Source organism: Neovison vison, chromosome 12, assembly GCF_020171115.1.
Source record: "Neovison vison isolate M4711 chromosome 12, ASM_NN_V1, whole genome shotgun sequence".
Taxonomy (NCBI): domain Eukaryota; kingdom Metazoa; phylum Chordata; class Mammalia; order Carnivora; family Mustelidae; genus Neogale; species Neogale vison.
The window spans coordinates 86,686,485-86,706,954 of record NC_058102.1 but is presented as its reverse complement, the minus strand read 5'-3'; the positions used below and the strand labels follow the sequence as shown (position 1 = coordinate 86,706,954).

The following is a 20,470-nucleotide window of genomic DNA, read 5'->3' as shown; positions in this document are numbered from 1 at the left end:
CCTACAGCTCCAATGAGATTGTCATTCCTTTAAGAATTGAAGAAACTAAAATGAGGGAGGGTAGCCAGTCTGTCCAGGGTCACACTGCTACTAAGTAACAGTCCAGGAATGGTTACCCAGGCCCACCAGATGCCAAAGCCTATACTCAAATGATTATACAACTCTGGTTCATACCAAAATCAAATCCCGGGCGCCTGCGTGGCTCAGTGGGTTAAGCCGCTGCCTTCGGCTCAGGTCATGGTCTCAGGGTCCTGGGATCGAGTCCCGCATCGGGCTCTCTGCTCAGCAGGGAGCCTGCTTCCCTCTCTCTCTCTCTCTGCCTGCCTCTCCGACTACTTGTGATTTCTCTCTGTCAAATAAATAAATAAAATCTTAAAAAAAAAAAAAAATCAAATCCCAAGACAGTGACTTTATGGTTTCACTTTACATCACATTGAAGTGAGCAAAAACTCACTGCACTCCTAACACAATATAAGAAAGAGTTGGGGAGCTACTTAAAAAAGTTTAAGATAGGGGCACCTAGGTGGCTCAGTGGGTTAAGCCTCTGACTTGAGCTCAAGTCGTGATCCCAGGATCCTGGGATTGACCCCCGCAGGGACTGAGCCCCAGATCGGGCTCTCTGCTCAGCCAGGAGCCTGCTTTTCCTCCTCTTTCTCTGCCTGCCTCTCTGCCTACTTGTGATCTCTCTCCCTCTGTCAAATAATAAATCTTAAAAAAAAAAAAAAAAAGTTTTAAGATATAATACAGGGGCACCTGGGTGGCTCAGTAGGTTAAGCTTCTGCCTTCAGCTCAGGTCATGGTCTCAGGGTCCTGGGATTGAGCCTGCATCAGCTCTCTGCTCAGCAGGGAGCCTGCTTCCCCCTCTCCCTCTGCCTGCCTCTCTGACTACTTGTGATCTCTCTGTCAAATAAATAAATAAAAATTTTTTTTAAAAATTACTTCCAAACTGTTTAAGATAGGAATGACCTCTGTAGGAGCTTACACTCATATAAAATGAAAAACAACTTAAATAATTAAAGAATGTATCGGTTGGCAAAAATGACATGTACACTGTAAATGCTGTAAGGTTTGAAGCTACGGAGCTCACAATGGTCAGGGTTCAGTTATAAAAAAAGCTAGCACTTCAGCTGAACTCTTAAAGAGCAGTGGGACAGTAAGCAGGAAGGAGTGCTTTCAAAGAGCATTCCTGAGAGGCGGGGGAGAACTGTAGTAATTCTGATACAAATATAGTGTGAGGGCCTTTTTTAGCCAATCATCTGAACTTTTCACCCTGAGGTGCTAATCCTCACACAGGCTAGGAAAGAAAGCAGCCACCAGGGGCCAGGCTAAGAGTGAAGGGTTAATGATTTCTTTTTTTTTTTTTTTTTTTAAGATTTTATTTATTTATTTATTTATTTATTTGAGAGAAAGGGAGAGTGAGTAGGAAGGGAGAGGGAGAGAAAACCTGAAGCAGACTCTGCACCAAGCAAAAAGTCCAATGCAGGACTCAAGCCCATGACGGCAACATCATGACCGGAGCAGAAACCAAGAGTCGGACACTTAACCCACTGAGCCATGCAGGTGTCCCTTAATGATTTCCTTCATTCAAAAATCCAGTTCAATGATATGGGGCTGTCAAATGATGATTTTTCAAAATAAACATCAGAACAGGGCGCCTGGGTGGCTCAGTGGGTTGAGCCGCTGCCTTCGGCTCAGGTCATGATCTCAGGTCATGATCTCAGGGTCCTGGGATCGAGGCCCGCATCCGGCTCTCTGCTCAGCAGGGAGCCTGCTTCCTCCTCTCTCTCTGCCTGCCTCTCTGCCTGCTTGTGATCGCTCTCTGTCAAATAAATAAATAAAATCTTTAAAAACAAACAAACAAACAAAAAAAAACATCAGAACAAAGGTGTCCACACAAGCGCTATACTTTATAGTAAGACTGAATCATTCTATCAATAAGTTGGTCACTTGTCTTCTGAATTACCCTCAAAAACAAGTTTACATCATTCTACTTTTTTGACAGTCACAATGCAAATCAGTTTAGAATTACTCTAATTTTTTCAATGACACCCAGTCTGGACTCCAAAAGAACATCACCAGATTTTCTCTACTTGACTCCAAGTAACCTATAAAATGAAATTCCACCCTCAAAATTTGCCACCAAATCTGCCACCAGGAATGTGGCAGAGACTCTGACCATAATTCCTAAAGATGAGTTCCAATGTAAGAGAGGATATATGCAAAATATATATGCAAAACACAAACGCAAAAATATACATATTCAAGTTTTAGGGAGAGCACATAGATTAACACCCAGTTTGGGTTATGTAAAAATTGATAACCCCTGCTTTCCTTCCTCCTCTTAACATCAGGTATAACAACTACTGAGACATGCTTTTCTGATAAATGTAAATCCCATGAATTCACAACTATGTGTTGTATTTGGGGGAAAGTGGACAACTTTTCCATTGTAGATACAACAGGAGGGACTTGTCAGTTTCCTGGCTCCTTACTTTTACTTGCCCACTAGGGAGACCGTGAAATATGATCTCTAACCAGCACCTATTCCATTCCCTCAACAACTCCCCCACTGCTTCCCCACTTCTCAAGAGGTTTCCCGTCAACTCCTAGCAAGGAGCCCTCTCTTATCCCTCTGCCTTCAAGGTGGGCCCTACCGGCCTTGCAGGGCTGCCAGGATGAGTGATGAAAGAGGAGAAAGGGAGGATGTGACTGTGTTTGTTGTGTTTGTGCTCAGAGAAGTGTTCAAACAAGAAAAGGGAGGATCCCTTCCTGTGTTACTGCGTCTTAAATACCTTCCCAGTTGTCATCTTTAGACACTGAAAGACTTGAGCTCTTCCAACAAGCCACAGAAGTATGGGATTTATGTCCTTCTTTCCTTCATGCTTAGGACTGAACTGCACATGCTCAATGTCAGCCATCTCTACTGGCCACCCTGTCCAATCTTCTATTTATAGTTCTCTGCTGTTTCTTTTCCACAACAACAACAAATCAGATACCTTCCTCTTTTCTTAGAAGGCAGCCTTGGAAAAACTCTACCATGGTCTCCTGTACTGTCTGGTTGGTATCTAAGTGACTTCCATTCCAGACTCAGGGCTCCTTGAAAGCTGACACACTGCCCTGCATTCCCAGCACACAGGAGGCATAAAATAACTATCTGTTGAATCATATAAGTGAATGATAGACTTGAAAGAGATTTCAGAAAGAGAATCAAGGGACTATCTAGAATTGTGGCAAACAACTGTTACACAGCATTTCCTTAGAGTAAAAATTAGAATACCTTGTGCCATAACAAGAAAGATATTTAAATCATTTGATGGTAACAGATGCCATAATTACATGGCAGCTTAGGATAATGGCACTTCCTAGATGAGCGACTTTAGATAAAACACTTACCTCTTAACCTTTCTAAGTTTTCCCTTCTGTTAAAACAAAACAAAACAAAGGAAGGAAAAGAAAAGGTGAGAGATGGTTATAATATCTATCTATTCTACCTAATCACAAAGTTGTAATGAAGCCCACATAACATAACGTGTAAGATTATACAAATATATTATATGACAGATTTAAACAAATAAGTCTCATTAGTGTTATTTAATATGCATACACTTGGGTAAAAACAGAGTTTTTGACAACAGAGTTTACTGTCAAACACATAACAGATATAATAATAATACAATAAAATATGCGGATCATGAAAAACATATCCACCATCAAAATACTTGTAGAAACCTCTACCTATTCAATTCATCGAAAGAAGAGCTCAGGATTATGTGCAACTTCAACTTTAAGTGATTCTCTGGATAGCTGCAGCCTATTCTTTTTGGTGCAGAAGCAGGAGCTTCCCGGCCAAGTCCATGGTGACCTGCGTGAAGCATTAGACACAGCCCTGGGCTCTGCAACACGCTCTGCGGCAAACAGCCCACAGGGGCACAAACCTGCATTTCAGTACAGAAGTGGCTGAGCTATGACCAAAGCCTGCAGCCAAAAATACAGACAAGCACAAAGAAATTTCTTTAACAGCACACAGCTCAGACTATCACTGTAATTAAGACCAACTATGAAAAAAAAAAAAAAAAAAAAAAGACCAACTATGGCCTGCATGAAAAAAAAAAAAAAAAACGAATAAAAATCAAGGAATGAGTACACCAAAGACCCATGATAAACACATAGTTAAAAGTACATTTTTTTTTTGAAAGGAAAGAAAGTACTTTCCTCAACAGAGCAGCAGCTGTAGAGAAAATGTACAATAAACAAACAAACAAGCAAAGACTCATTCAAAATACACTACAGACATTACCAGTAACACCATGCCAGAGATCTGGGGGTTAGAGGACTATCTTAACTTCACTTGAATTCCTAAAAAAGTCTATCTACTTCTTCAGTCAAGCATCCTCTGTACTTTATTTTTACAAGAGAAAAAGACAGATGGCCAAGATGCTGACACTGCAGGCCCCAGATTTTTCAACTGTATTTCTTCCAGTTGTTGGCTGCTAAAAGAGATGAAATACAGGACAACATGGCATATATCTATAAGAAACTAATTCAAACTAAGTATATGTGAACCAAAGCTATCCTTCATGGGAAAGCATATCATGCATTTGTCCTTAATGATGCTGAAGTCCTAACATCCACAGTTTGTAGGAGTTTCACACCCTTCTAAGGGAGAGAAAGGTGAGCTAATCAGTGTGAGTCCTAGAAACAGTTCCTCAGAATCATTTCTAGAAACACTCAGAGAAGTAAACAATAATCAGCTGGAAGCCGATATACCAAGAATAAGGAGCTTCCAGGATTTCCCTCTGTGTAAAAGCAATCAACTCCTATTTTTAATCTCATTCTGACACAAACATCCAGCCAAACCTCTCTCTTGCTGGCTAATCAAATAGAGCTCATTTGTTACTACAGAGTAACTGTTTTAAAAGGCAGATTTGAATGGAAGTCATTACAGATTTAACGACAATGCTTTAGTATAGGAGAAGAATGATGTTATCTTGAGAGGCAGGACCAATGGTAATATTTTAAATACGTCACAGAAACCAACTCATCCACCACCTCGGATTCTGGGGATGGGCCAAAAAATAACTTCTCAACTGATTAACTGAAAAATAATATGCTGGTAATTAAGTGCAAATGAAAACAACACTTCCCTATACATTGGGAAAACCTAACAGGGTTATTAAAAATAATTATTTCCTTATATGCCCAACAGAATTTATAACACTCAAATCTACTGCTGGTTTTTCATTGTAAAGGATAAGGGGGTGGGGGAATGGGGAAGAGAATGCCCCATAAGTAAACAAAAAGTCTGAACTCTCCTGAGAACTTGTCACATTCTTCTCTTCCAATCAACAATATTTAATCCACTTGAAAAATGCTGGCAAAGAGGGCCTTTGGCAAGGAACTCAAGTTAAAAATATGCAACTCTGGGGACACCGCCACAATACTGACATCAAGCTTGTAGAAAATGCTGCTTTTGTCTTAGAGTCAGCCCGTGATAAAAACAGGAACTTTATGGAGAACTGATCACAACTGCACATGAAGCCTGATCACATGCCCACAACAGAGCAACGTTTCTCTCATTGTTGTCCAAGGGACTTCTCTAATAACAGAGGCTTGATTTATTCTATTCTTTTAATTCTCAAATTCAACCCTCCCTGTACCAATCCATTGTCAAAAGAAAGAGGGTGCCGGCCAGGATTTGCATGTAACCGGTAGCCACCCCTCCTCCTCTCTTGAAAGACTCTAAAAGGTGATCAGATGCGGAAAATTCACCCCGAATAGAGGCACCAGGAAAAAACCTTTATGACAAAGGTGATCTGAAAGCAGCACAGTGTATGTCTCTCTGGGTTAATGCCACTGCTTCTAATCTGCCTAGGACCCTAAATGGCCCATTCTGCTTCTCGCTCACTCCTGTCACTGGGGAGACATCTCGTATTGTTAAAGAAGGAGGAAGAAGAAATGCTGCGGATTTCCCATGTATCTTTCTCTTTTTCTGAAGGGGGGAGGGGAGCTGAAAAAGACGTGAGGCCCTCCCCGCGAAAAGGGTAGAGGAGGACAGGAGAAAGCTGTCAGCCACCCTGCTCGCAGCCTCACCGCCCCCCCACCGTGCCCAGACGCCCGGGGAAGAGAGCGAGGGCGCAGCTTTGTCTTGGGTTTTGAGGGGCAGGGAGTGCAGAAACAGCCCGGGCCGGGGGAGGACTTCTCCCCTAAGCCCCAGCTTCACCCTTTCCCCGAGAACACAATGAACGCCAGGGGAAACCCACTTCATAGGATGCGAGGGCAGGGAAGACGACCCCTTCAGAGTACGGGCCAGATTTCCGGCACCCTCCTCCCGTCTCGCCCGCACGGCCAGCAGGGCGCGCGGCGGGGACCTGTTCTCCCTGTCGCCGCGATCCGCAGCGGTGCCCGGGCGCTCGCTCCCCCGCCCGGCTCCTACCCTCTGAGAGCTCCAGCTCCAGCTCCGCCAGCTGCGCCCGCACTTCGGGCGGCAGCGCCGCCACCGCGGCCGGCGCGGGCTCCAGGCCTCGCTCCGCCATCCGGGCTCCGCCACCCACACTCCGGAAGACAAGAGAGGGGGCCGAAGGAGGGACGGACTGACGCGGGCCCACACCCCGGCTACAGGATCCGGCTCCGGCCGCCGAGCTCCGCCGCTGCCGCTGCCTCCGCCGCCGCCATGAGCGAAAGTCACGTGAGCACGGCGGCCCCGCCCCCGGGCCGAGGACGCACCGCCTCCGCGGCCCTATCAGCCCGAGGACTCGCGAGCTTACGGCGCCCTCTACTGGGCATCTCCTGAGACGACGACCCCAACCCCGCCACCTGGAACTCTCCTGGGCGACGTGAGCTGGACGTGTTGCTGGCGGGAGCCCACGTAGCGTTTACCTTTTACAAGATCGCGAGCGAGTTTTCAGGGGACCCAGGCCTCACTTTTTCCGGTTCTCTTAGTGTGTATGCCTTTGTCTTGTGCCCTCCTCCATTTTCCCAGAATTGACATCTACCCATTTAAGAGGACCTGAACTCAAGCCACTTTTTGACCGATTAATGATTTTTTTTTAATTTGTATCATTATGTCAGAGACCACTTCTTTCACGGGGGCTTCCTCGTCCCTCTTGCCAGGAGCTCCTTGTTTCTAGTTCAGTTCTCATGTTTAAGGCAATGGCGGGAGAATCTCCTTCCTCCACCTAGAATTCTAACTACTTAAAAGTGGAGAACTTAGTCTTCTTGATCTTTTTTTTTTAATTTTATTTATTTATTTGAGAGAGAGACAGTGAGGGAGAGTATGAGCAAGAAGAAGGTCAGAGAGAGAAGTAGACTCCCTGTGGAGCTGGGAGCCCAATGTGGGACTCGATCCAGGGACTCCAGGATCATGACCTGAGCTGAAAGCAGTCGCTTAACCAACTGAGCCACCCAGGAATCCCTTCTTGATCTTTTTATATCCTCTTCAATGGATGACTTAATAGGTGTTCCCAAATGTTAACATTTTAATGCAATATAAGGAGGATCCATTTTGTGTATTTTTACTAGGAGTTACTGGGGCAGACGCTTTAATCGTTCATATTCTCTCTCTCTCTCTCTCTCTCTCTCTATCATTTTTTTTTTAATGCCAAAGCTCCCCTTCACAATTTGAGGGATTTCAGTGTTTTCGCTTCCCTTCTATGCTGATCCAAAATTGGTCTCTTGAGAGAAAACGCCTCAACTTCTATTCAACAGTAGGAGTTTCTGGACAATAGTATACCAGTTAGGGGCCGAAAGAAAATTGTTTTGTAGTTGAGAAAAGAATTTCAGCTTGAAAAAAAGAAATGTGACATCGTGGTTGATTGAGGGGTAAACTGATATTTCCTTTCAACTGCAAAAATGTAAGGAGAATCTTGGGAATATATATGTATGTATGTCTTTCGGTTTACATGAAGACCGTTGCAGGTTTTATGGCTGCAAATTCCTCCCGTCAAAAAGTGAGGTCCCTCTCCCTGAATTTGGATGGGCTTCTCATTGCTTTGACCAATAAAATAGGGCGCAGGTGATACTATGTAACTTCGCTGGTTGGGTCCTAGAAGGCCATGCAGCAGAATTCTTTATCTCCAGAGAGCCCCTCTGAGGAGCCTCCCTCCCAGGGCATTCACTCTGAGAACCCAGCAGCCATGCAGAGAGCTGGCCACATAGAAGACCATGTGAGGTGCTCTGCCCAACCGCCCCAGTTCAGCCCAGCCTTTTAGTCATCCTAGCCCAGGAAGCCTCCAGATGACTTTAGCCCCCAGGCATTTGAGTCTTCCCAGCTGAGGTCCCAAACAATGGGGAGCAAAGACAGCCCACCCTTGTGCCCTGTCCAAATTCCCATGAACATAATAAAATGACCACCCTTTTATGCATCGAAGCTCAGGGTGGTTTGTTACACAATAGACTCCATAAGAAGGATCTTAGCAGGTGGTGTTGTTTTACCCTCCCAGTAGCCCTGACTCCCTTTTTCCCTTGTCACTAGACCACACCTACCCTGTTGAGGCTGAATATGCCACATACACACTTTTCTGACCTCCTTGGCATGTATGTGACCCACTGGGGGAAACTACTGGAAGGAGAACATCTGTGGAGGATTTTCCTTTCTGATGAGAGAGGTACGCAAGGAGAAAATGACCTTCATTTCCTTCCCATCTTTGGATGTTGTCCAGTTTAGGGCACCAGCAGTCATGCTGCAACCACAGGGGGAAACTAAGAAAAGTACAGAGAAGTCACCTAGAACTTGACTGAATTGTTCTGCTAAAATAAATTCTTGGGGCACCTGGGTGGCTCAGTGGATTAAAGCCTCTGCCTTTGGCTCAGGTCATGATCCCAGGGTCCTGGGATCGAGCCCCACATTGGGCTCTCTGCTCCCTTCCTCTCTCTGCCTGCCTTTCTGCCTATTTCCCTTCCTCTCTCTCTGCCTGCCTCTCTGGCTACTTGTGATCTCTGTCTGTCAAATAAATAAATAAAATTTTTAAAAAAAATAAATAAAATAAAATAAATTCTGGGACCACCTATACAGTGCTTGTCCTTCTTATATGAGAAAATGGATTTAAACCTATTTTAGTTGAATATTCTGCTATTTGCTGTCCAGTAAAAAATGGATATTACAAGTGAGCAAAAATAAGGAATGACTGAGGGCAGTTGCACAATGTCTAGTAAACTATTATGACATAGATCACATGTAGACTGGGGCTGTTTTGCTAGGAAAATAATGGGAAAATTTCGAGGTTTAGGGAATGAGTGGACTACTTGGTATGGCTTTCAGTAAATTCACACAAGAGATAAACAGTCTGGAGACGTCCCAGCGGAGGATAGGCAGGGAAAGTCGACTTTACTAAGAAGCTCTTCTGGCTACAATCCAAATTGAACGGGGCGACAGGGTGGAGCTTTGTTGACTTGGGGAAGCCAAGGTCTCCCAAGTTAACGTGAGCTAAACAGAAGCAAGAGATTTAACAGTGATAAAATTGAAAAGATTGAGGCTTCAGATCTCTGAAGGATCTTAAGACCTTTTATTAAACAGTCTTTGTCAGATGAAGGAGGTCAACTTAGTAGTGAATACAAAAAGCCTAGCAGGAAAGATTACTTTAAGGGTGGTACTCCTCCTCCTTTAGGTCATTCATTTCAAATTGTCTCAAGGAACAGACCTTTAAACTAAAGAAGAAGGAGGTGTTTGCAGAGTATAGAAATAAGAGCTATGAGGCTGAAATTCTCAGGCTTAATGACTGATCAGTGCTGTCTAATTGAAAATACAATGTGGGGGCACCTGGGTGGCTCAGTGGGTTAAGGTTCTGCCTTCAGCTCAGGTCATAATCAGGGTCCTGGGATGGAGTACCAAATCAAGCTCTCTGCTCAGCAGGGAGCCTGCTTCCCCCCCACCCCTGCCTGCCTCTCTGCCTGCTTGTGATCTCTCTTTGTCAAATAAATAAATAAATAAATAAATAAATAAATAAAATCATTAAAAAAAGAAAATACAATGTGAGCTACCTGTGTAATGTTAAATTCTACTATATTAAAAAGTGAAAAGATGGGGCGCCTGGGTGGCTCAGTGGATTAAAGCCTCTGCCTTCAGCTCAGGTCATGATCTCAGGGTTCTAGAATCGAGTTCCGCATCGGGCTCTTTGTTCGGCAGGGAGCCTGCTTATTCCTCTCTCTCTCTCTGCTTGCCTCTCTGCCTACTCGTGATCTCTCTCTGTCAAATAAATAAAATCTTAAAAAAAAGTGAGAAGAAACCGCACATCTCAACCCAGACTAGCTGTACTTCAAGTGTCCTATAATTACACATCACTAGTGGCTGCTGTGTTGCTCAGCGCTGATGTAGAACTTTACCTACTTTATTAGCACATGGAATTCACTGGATAAAACAGACCAGAACCCCACTAAGTTTTTGCAGTATATGCCAAAGATATTCCAAACTTGGTTTTAGCTGCAGCTAATTACTCAACACTAAAAGCAGTTCCTAAACTCCCACCCACAGGAAAATGGCTGCTGAAGTTCTGCAGGAAGGGCATATACCCAATGCCCATATTAGGTATGCCCGTGAAGGACAATGGCACTTTCAGAGATCAGAACCAGAGACTACCAGACTAACACATTCATTCCATTCAAAGTCTGCCTGTCAGGCAGCATGGTAGATTGCAAAAAGGGCGGCAATAACCCTTTTGACCCACCCCACCCCCCACTGCATTCACTATCCTTGGGTAAATCCCCTCTATACATTGGGTTTGACATATGAATTCCTTTGGCTAATGAGACGATAGTAAGCATGACCTACAGACTTGGAAAGTGCTTGTGCACTGGGCTTGCCCCCCTCTCTTTCTGCTTTCAAGACCACTGCCTTGTGAAGGAGCAGGAGCTGGGCTGCTAGATGAGAGTCATGGCCTAGTCACCTTCATTGCTCTAGGTAAAACCCAACCTGCCGCAAGGTATGAGTCAGGCCATACATAGACAGCTGGCTGATCGCAAGTCCATGACTGAGCCCTGCTGAGCCCAGCTCAAATGACCAGTGCATAGGACAAAAAATGGTGGTCATTTCAACCTACTAAGTTTCGAGGGTTTGTTACACAGCAAAAACTGATAGAAACAGGTATGGTACGTGCTCAGGAACCGTGTCTGTTGCGTATTTCCTTTTCTGAACGGAGGTATTATTGTACTTACAATTCCTTGTCTGGCATTGTTTGTTGCAGTAGTTTTCAAACTTTAACATACATCAGAATCACAAGGATGGCTTATAGAACACAAATTGTGATGTCCGACCCAGACTTCCTGATTTCATAGGTTTGGGATGTGGCCCAATGATTGACATTTCTACCACCTTCTGAGATGACACTGCTGTTGCTGGTATGAAGGCCACATTTGGAGAACCAGTGGTCTATTGGTTGTGTTGGAGACCAGTACAACTCCAGGTTCCTGGTCCATGAGGAATCATCTCCAGACATGAAGATTACATACCCCCAGAGGTCTGAACTTGGAGCTGGAGGAGGTAGCTGCATGATATTGGGATTCTCTTCCTTAAAGGAAGGGAATGAAATTTCATGTGAGTGAAGTACACACATTTTTAGTCTCATGTGTCATTCAAAGACAGCGTTTCTTTATCGATTCTCTGCCTGGATGAGATATCCATTGACATAACTGCAGTGTTCAAGTTCCCTACTTGAACTTGTAGGGAACTCAAGTTCCCTACTTCCCTATTATTGTATTATCATCAGTTTCTCTCCTTATGTCAATGAATATTTGCTCTATGTACTGAGGTGCTCTGATGTTGGGTACATATTTACAATTGTTCTAGCTTCTCGTTAGATTGAACTATACACTTTTTAATTGTGTATAATGGAATAAAAGTGCCACAAATGAGTGGGTTCTGGCAGAGGCAGTGAGCCATCTACCCAGAGTTCATTTCCCCTCTTCTCTACTTTGTCTGGAGAGCCCACCTACCTCCACAGAGGCTTAAAATGCCAGATACTCAGCCTTCCTTACTGCTAGGTAACAAATCACCCTATTCTGGCCAAGGGACCTGGATGGAAGTCAGCTAAGGGTCAGGGGACAGAATTCTGGGAAAGATATTCCTCCCTGATAACGGAGACATCTGAGAAAATCCTGAGAACTCTGTTAGGTTCTTGGATAATTATATTCCCAGAAGAGAGTGTGGCAGAGGCAAGGCTGGCAAACAAAAGCTTGGAATAGAGGGACAGCTACCAAGTCCTGAAGGTGGTAGCAGAAAGCAGGAACCTGGAATGACTCATGAGCTACATCCAGGGAGCACCCAAAGGTCCCTGAGTTGGATGAAGAACAGGCAAAGGATCCTGTTAGGGAGTATCTCCCCTGTAGGCAGAAGCAACCAAATTTTTGCGTTCATGTTAATAGGTTTTCCCTCGTACACCTCAGCTGAAAACTGGGAATATTTAGGTGATGTAAAACCTTCCTATAATTGAAACTCTAAAATAAAGCCCTGTAGAAACTGGAAAGCATTCCATGAAGAAACAGGTTTGGGCGCCTGGGTGGCTCAGTGGGTTAACCCTCTGCCTTTGGCTCAGGTCATGATCTCAGGGTCCTGGGATCGAACCCGCATCAGGCTCTCTGCTCAGCAGGGAGCCTGCTTCCCCCACTTTCTCTGCCTGCCTTTCTGCCTACTTGTGATCTCTCTCTGTCATATAAATAAATAAAATATTTAAAAAAAACAGGTTCTGTGAGATGCGCCAACATGTCATGATTAACATGGGAATTTTTATGTTCTTAAGTCCCTATGAAACCACTGGGAAAACAGAAGAAACATACAGTAGACTCTCTTCAACTTAGAAGGGTTTAGAAAAATGTTAGGGAAAAGATTCTTTTTTTTTTTTTTTAAGATTTTTATTTATTTCAGAGAGAGATAGTGTGAGAGAGTATGATCAGGGAGAAGGGCAGACAGAGAGGGAGAAGCAGATTCTCCACTGAGCAGGGAGCCTAATGTGGGGCTCCATCCCGGGCCCCTGGGATCCTGAATAGAGTCGAAAACAGATATTAAACCAACTGAGCCACCCAGGTGCCCCAGGGAAAAGATTCTCTTCTTGTGTTGTGACATGTCACTGGGGAAGGCTGAGGTGTGCTTTAAAGAAAAGGCATTTTGGGGCACCTGGGTGGCTCAGTTGGTTAAGTGTCTGCCTTTGGCTCAGGTCATGATCCCAGGGTCTTGGGATCAAATCCCAGACTCCCTGCTCAGCAGGAGTCTGTTTCTCCCTCTTTTTCTGTCCCTCCCCATGCCCCTTCTCTCTCTTTCTCCATTTTGCTCATTCGTCAAATAAATAAATAAAATCTTTGGGGGAGAAAAGGGCATCTTTCCTCAATATGATCTTTTTTTAAAATTTATTTATTTATTTGACAGAGAGTGAGAAGGAGAGAGGGAACACAGGCAGGGAGAGTAGGGGAGGGAGAAGCAGGCTCCCCACCAAGCAGGGACCCTGATGTGGGGATATAAATGTAAATATTCCTTATCCATTCAACTATCAGTGGACACTCAAGTTGCTTCCATATCTTGGCTATTATGAATAATGAAGCAATAAACATAGGGGTGCATATCTTTTTAAATTAGTAGCTTCATTGGTGGGTGGAATCCAGTAATACAATCACTGGATCATATGGTATTTCTATTTTTAATTTTTTCAGGAACTTCTGTACTGTTTTCCACAGCGGTTGCACCAATTTGCATTCCCACTAACAGTGCATGAAAGGTTCCTTTTCTCTATATCCTCCCCAACACTTATTTCTTGTCATTTGATTTTAGCCATTCTGACAGGTGTGAGGTGATATTTCATTGTGGTTTTGATTTGTATTTCCCTGATGATGAGAGATGTTGAGCATCTCCTCATGTGTCTCTAAGCCATCTGGATGTCTTCTTTGGAAAAATGTCTGTTGGACCACTTCTTTATACCACACACAAAAGTAAACTCAAAATGGATGAAAGACCTAAATGTGAGACAGGAATCCATCAAACTCCTAGAGGAGAACACAGGCAGCAACCTCCTTGACCTCAGCTGCAACAAGACAAGTCACCAGAGGCAAAAAAAACAAAAGCAAAAATGAACTGTTGGGACTTCATCAAGATAAAAATCTTTTGCACAGCAAAGGAAACAAACAAAAAAAAACAAAGGAAAGAAAACTAAAAGGAAGTTTCCTTTTTATTTATTTTTTTAAAGATTTTATTTATTTATTTGACAGATCACATAGGCAGAGAGGCAGGCAGAGAGAGAGGAGGAAACAGGTTCCCCGCTGAGCAGAGAGCCTGATGCCGGCTGGATCCCAGTATCCTGGGATCATGACCCGAGCTGAAGGCAGAGGCTTAACCCACTGAGCCACCCAGGCACCCCAAAAATGTCTATTTTGTTCTGAATATATCTGTTAAATCCATCTGGTGCAGTACATCATTCAAAGCTATTATTACCTTATTGATTTTCTGTATAGATGACCTGTCCATTGATGTAAGTGGAGTGTTCAAGTCCCCTATGATTATTCTATTTAATTGTTCCCTTGCGTTTGTTATTGTTTTATTTATTTGGGTGCTCCCATGTTGGGTGCCTAAATACTTAAAATTGTTATATATATGTTATTGTTGGATTGCCCCCTTTATTATTCTATAGTGCCATTCTTTGTGTTTTGTTAGTCTTTTTTTTTTTTTAAGATTTATTTATTTATTTAATTGAGAGAGAGAGACAGTGAGAGAGAGCACGAGAGAGGAGAAGGTCAAAGGGAGACACAGACTCCCCATAGAGCTGGGAGCCCAATGCAGGCCTCGATCCTGGGACTCCAGGATCATGACCTGAGCCCAAGGCAGTTGCTTAACCAACTGAACCATCCAGGCGCCCCAGTCTTTTTTTTTTTTTTAAAGATTTTATTTTTGCATCTCGCATCCCCATGCGTGTACACCTAATCTCAGCTGGTCCACCTGAGACCACCTGAGCACCAACCTTAGTCTCCACATTGTCCTATTTCCACTCCAAAAAGAAACTATGGTGAACCAGGTGAAACTCACAAAACTGCAAGCACAAGTGGGCATTGGAGGGAAAGAAACTTTTTGCTGAAAAAAGGTGGTTCATAGGATGGCTACAGCAGATGGTAAAAAACTTTAGTTCTCCTCAAATAAGTTAGGGGTAAACAGTATCTCTGGCATTGAAAAAGTGAAAATGTTCACAAACCAAGGAACATGATCCATTTTAACAACCCTAAAGTCCAGGCATCCCTGGCAGCGAACACTTTCACCATCATGGGCAACGCTGAGTAGCTGACGGAAATGCTACCCAGTATCTTAAACCAACTTGATGCAGACAGTTTGACTAGTTGAAGGAGACTGGCTGAAGCTCCCCAGTCAAACAATCTGTAGATGGAAAAGCACCACTAGCTACCAGAGAAGATGAAAAGGAAGTTCAGATCTTGTGGAGAATTTTGATGACTCTTCCAAGAATGAAGTAAGCTGAATTGAGTCAAATTCTGAAGAAGGTAATAACTTGGAGAAGTTACTGGGAGCTTCTATTTTATAATATGACTGCTTTTGAAAATTTTGGTCATTTTTCTGAGAAAACCTAGATCTCTATTATTTTTTATTTTTTAAATTTTTTTAAAGAATTTATTTATTTATTTGACAGAGAGAGATCACAAGTAGGCAGAGAGGCAGGCAGAGAGAGAGAGGAGGAAGCAGACTCCCCGCTGAGCAGAGATCCCGATGCGGAACTCGATCCCAGGACCCTGGGATCATGACCTGAGCCGAAGGCAGTGGCTTAACCCACTGAGCCACCCAGGCACCCTAGATCTCTATTATTTTTTAATCCCAAACCCCTTGGACACTGCAGCTCTTTTCAGTTTTTGCTTATACACAATTCATCCTTTGCAGCTAATTAAGCTGAAGAAGCCTGAGAATAAAGTTTGAAGCAAGGTTAATAAAACTCTTTGCCTAGAAGGAAGGAAGGAAGGAAGAAAGGAAGGAAGGGAGTGGAGGAGGGAGGGAGGGAAGAGGGAATATTTTATTTTTAAGTAATCTCTGTGCTCATTGTGGGGCTTGAACTCACAACCCTGAGATCAAGAGTTGCATGTTCTACTGAGCCAGCTGGGCTCCCCAATGGTCTTGTTCTAAAGTCTACTTTGTCCAGTGTCAGTGTTGCTACGTTGGATTTTTTTTTTTTTTACATCCATTGCATGATAAATGTTTCTTCATCCCCTTACTTTTAATCTGCAGATGAATTTAGGTCTAACATAAGTCTCTTGTAGGCAGTGTATAGATGGATCTTATTTATCCATTATGTCACCTTATATCTTTTGATTGGAGTGTTTCAAATTAATTATTGAAAGATATGTATTTATTGCCACTTTATTACTTGTTTTGTGGTTGTTTCTGAATTTTTTTTTTCTGGTTTGTTCGTTCTTGCATGGTTTGCTGGTTTTCCTTAGTGTTATACTTGTATTTCTTACTCTTTACTCTTTGCATAATTATTAGTGTATTTTAAAAAAGATTTTATTTAAATACAGATATGTGTGTGTGCAAGCACATGCCTGCCTGCATGTGTTTGTGGCAATGAGCAGACCTGGTAATCAGATCTTGGTTTTTATTTTTAAAACTTTTCTTTTGTTAAAATTTTAATTCCAGTATAATTAACATACATTGTTATATCAGTTTTAGATAAGAGATTTTTTAAAACAGAAAAAATTTGAGGACCACAAAAATTCCAACATTAGATAATAAGGAATGATTGTTATGTTTTAAATATGGCAATGGCATTATGATTATGTAACTACAAGACTACTTTTTTTTTTTTAAAGATTTTGTTTATTTATTTGACAGAGAGAGATCACAAGCAGGCAGAGAGGCAGGCAGAGAGAGAGAGAAGGAAGCAGGCTCCCGGCTGAGCAGAGAGCCCGATGTGGGGCTCGATCCCAGGACCCTGCGATCATGACCCGAGCCGAAGGCAGCGGCTTAACCCACGGAGCCACCCAGGCGCCCCTACAAGACTACTTTTTTTTTTTTTTTGTCTTTTTTTTTTTTTTATTTTCAGAAAAACAGTATTCATTATTTTTTCACCACACCCAGTGTACAAGACTACTTTTTATGGGGAAAACATACTCAAATATTTATGGGTGAAATGGTATGCCTGAAATTTGCTTCATAAAAACCCATTGGAAGGTGGGTTGAGAAGAAAGCAGAGGTATATATGAGATAATAGTGGCTAAGATCATAATAAAGTTGAGTGATAAGAATATGCAGGTTGATTATACTATTCTATTTTTGTATATACTAAAAATTTTTCATATCCAAACATTTTTAAGGACAGAGAAATATTATTTCTGCATAAGGCCATTGCTTTGTAATTTTATCTTGTTCTATTTTATCTAATATTGATGCCTATGTAAGAGAAAGTGTACTTCAAAACAACTTGCAGAACAATCTTTACTAAGAGTCTCATAATTAGGGCGCCTGGGTGGCTCAGTGGGTTAAGCCGCTGCCTTCGGCTCAGGTCATGATCTCAGGGTCCTGGGATCGAGTCCCGCATCGGGCTCTCTGCTCAGCAGGGAGCCTGCTTCCCTCTCTCTCTCTCTCTCTCTCTGCCTGCTTCTCCGCCTACTTGTGATTTCTCTCTGTCAAATAAATAAATAAAATCTAAAAAAAAAAAGAGTCTCATAATTATAATGACTGAAAAATTAGAAATATTGTCTATCCAGAAATCCAAGAGAATCATCTAACATACCATCATTCATTCATTCATTCATTCATTCAAACATACTGAGTTAATGTAACATGTTAGGCACTGTCTAGGCAGTAGGGAATACAGTGTTTGAATAAGGTTCCATCCTCTTATAGACCTTACAGTGTGGTTTTATCAGACTTACTATAAAAAACTTTAAAGTGGCTTAAGATTAAAGTCAACATATAAAAATAAATAACCTTCCTGTATTAGAGCAACAGTGAAAAAAAAAATCCACATTCACAGAGCAAAACACAAGTAGACACAAACCCAATAAGAAATGTACAAGACTTAGATGAAGAAAAAGCTAACTGAATGTTCTAAAAGAAGACCTAAATGGGGAAGAAAAAAAAAAAAAAACCCACCCAAACTCAACATATCAATGCTTCAAAAATTAATCTACATGAATCAGTGCAATTTTTATGAAAATCCTATTGTGATTTTCTAAATTCTAACTTGAGAAGCTCACTCAAAAAAAAGTTTCAGTAGAAGATAAAATGTTCAAGGAAAGTCAAGAAAAATTAAAAGTAAAAAATTTAAAAGGAGGATTTGCCTGAACAGAGATCAAAGCATACTAAAAAGCTATAGGCCTTAAAACCATAGTCACTTCTCCCAAAATTTCCTGTAAATATAATATCTATAGAAATCTTTAAAATTCTTTAAAATAGAATTTAAAAACAAAATTTGTCAGCTGATTCTAAAATTCGTATTACAGAAAAAACAATCACAAGAATAGCCAGACATTTTAACAAAAACAACCATGGATGCAATTCGCCCTTCTGAACAAAATACACTAAAAAGCTACAAACTTAAAAAGATTTGCTATATGGACACTGGGTGAGAGAATTCTTTACCTGAAGTTGCTGCAAGGACCATGTAAATATATAACTGTTACTGTTAACCTTTCCTGTCACATGGAGAAAGCCCACTTGAGAAAGAAGCCAACGCAGAGCTAGTAGACTGGGCATGGGAGAGAAAGGCGAGGGAGAGAAGAGAGAGGGAAGATGGGGGAGATGGAGAGATAGGGGCTAGGGTGAGATTATGCACTTGGATCCAGCTCTACCACATTTAAAATAGACAACTGGGTATTTTCTGAAGGTTTCAAAACAGATGAAAAATAGCCATACATCTATAGAAAAATAAGATAGTGGTTAAGACACAACAAATTTTTAGGAAAATTTTAGTAAGTTTACATTTGGAAACTTTGAAGAGTATTAATTATTACTCCATAATTTAACCGATGAGTAAAAAAGCAGAGAGAATTAAATGATTTGCCTAAATACACTAGTATTAGTAGCAGAGATGGCTATAGCTAAGGGAAGCCTTTAACTAAAGGGCCAAGTTTGATAGGTATTTAAATTCTACAACCTTTGATCCATGTTTATGGCTATTACATGATTTCTAGGACACAACTGGTTTTGCTGAGGCAGACATGAATTATGTCTTTTAAGAATCTACACCCAGAAAAATGGCACATTGATTGTGAAGAAAATGTTTAGTTAGAACAGACACGACGAGCTTAATGCTTTTTATTCAACTCTCCAATACATGACAGACTTTATTGATGAGGACTGGGAACATTGTCTTTTTTTGTTTTTTTTTAAAGATTTTATTTATTTATTTGATAGAGATCACAAGTAGGCAGAGAGGCAGGCAGAGAGTGAGAGAGGAAGAGAAGCAGGCCTCCTGCTGAGCGGAGGCTTTAACCCACTGAGCCACCCAGGTGCCCCGGAACATTAAGTCTTGAATGAAATCATATATTAAGTAGTTAGCACATTAGTTGGTAGCCTGGAAACTGTCCAAGGGGATAGAGGATGATTGGGATTAAGGTACCGATAATTAAGACAGAGAAGTAGGGGCAGATATAAACCAAACATTTTTTATTTAGGCTACATTAAAATGTAGCCTAATAGTCACATTTTAAATTAGCTGAAAGGGGAGTGGAGGTGGGGCAGGGTGCGGGAGTGGGGGGTGAGGTGGGGAGGCGGGAATAAAATTAGCTGAAAGAAAATGCAATCTAATGAAAACCACCTTATGTTGGAGATGAACTATTGTCTTTTGGACTTAAAAGGAATGATTTTTAGTTTAGTATTATTTTTGTTCCCCCAGGTCTCCACTGTTAGGATTATCAGAAACCCTGCAGAATGAAAAAGCCTATTTCAAAACTGTACTCATAATATATTTCCCTTCCCGCAAAATGTTTTTTGCCAACGTATCCTTCCAATCATGGCGAATGGCACAAAACTTCCATCCCGTTCCAGAGCCACAAATTCACGAGTAATTTTTAAAAAAACCTTTTCATGAGTAATTTTTTAAAAAAATTTTTATTTATTTGACAGAGGGAGATCACATGCAGGCATAGAGAGAGGGGGAAGCAGACTCCCCGCTGAGCAGAGCCCGAAGCGGGGCTCGATCCCAGGACCCTGAGATCATGACCCGTGCTGAAGGCAGAGGCTTTAACCCACTGAGCCACCCAGGCGCCCCTCGTGAGTAATTTTTGATGCTTACTTCGCTCTTCTTCCCTCCATAGATCTTACCCAATTAAGTCTTGTTCCCAGAAATTTCTCAAATCTTCCACTTTGTTCCAACCTATCATCATGAGGTACAATCTAGTCTCCCATCTATTGCCCAGAGTGCACAAGTTTCAAATCTTGGGAGTCTGGCTCTTCCCTCTTTCTTCAGCCTCAGCTTGAAAGATCAAACAATGGCACCCATGATTTTATGTGCAGGACCCTCTAATTCTTCCAGTGCATGGTAAAATGCTAATGCACAAGTTGTTC

General features: G+C 42.1%; 1 protein-coding gene and 1 pseudogene across 3 annotated transcripts in view; one reads left to right on the top strand and one right to left on the bottom strand.

The window, feature by feature from the left end:
- The window catches only part of DIP2B (disco interacting protein 2 homolog B), a 222,118-nt gene extending 215,478 nt beyond the window's left edge, over positions 1 to 6,640 (bottom strand). For 2 of the 3 annotated variants that reach the window (XM_044226280.1, XM_044226281.1), the window contains exon 1: positions 6,434 to 6,639. In XM_044226280.1, coding sequence (XP_044082215.1) covers positions 6,434 to 6,533 — 100 coding nt within the window. In that variant the 5' untranslated portion in view covers positions 6,534 to 6,639. Of the gene's footprint in view, positions 1 to 6,433 lie in introns of all 3 variants that reach the window. The other variant, XM_044226282.1, reaches the window with a different exon arrangement.
- An 8,217-nt stretch (positions 6,641 to 14,857) lies between these two features.
- Positions 14,858 to 15,434, top strand: LOC122891641 (annotated as a pseudogene).
- Positions 15,435 to 20,470: the final 5,036 nt, after the last annotated feature.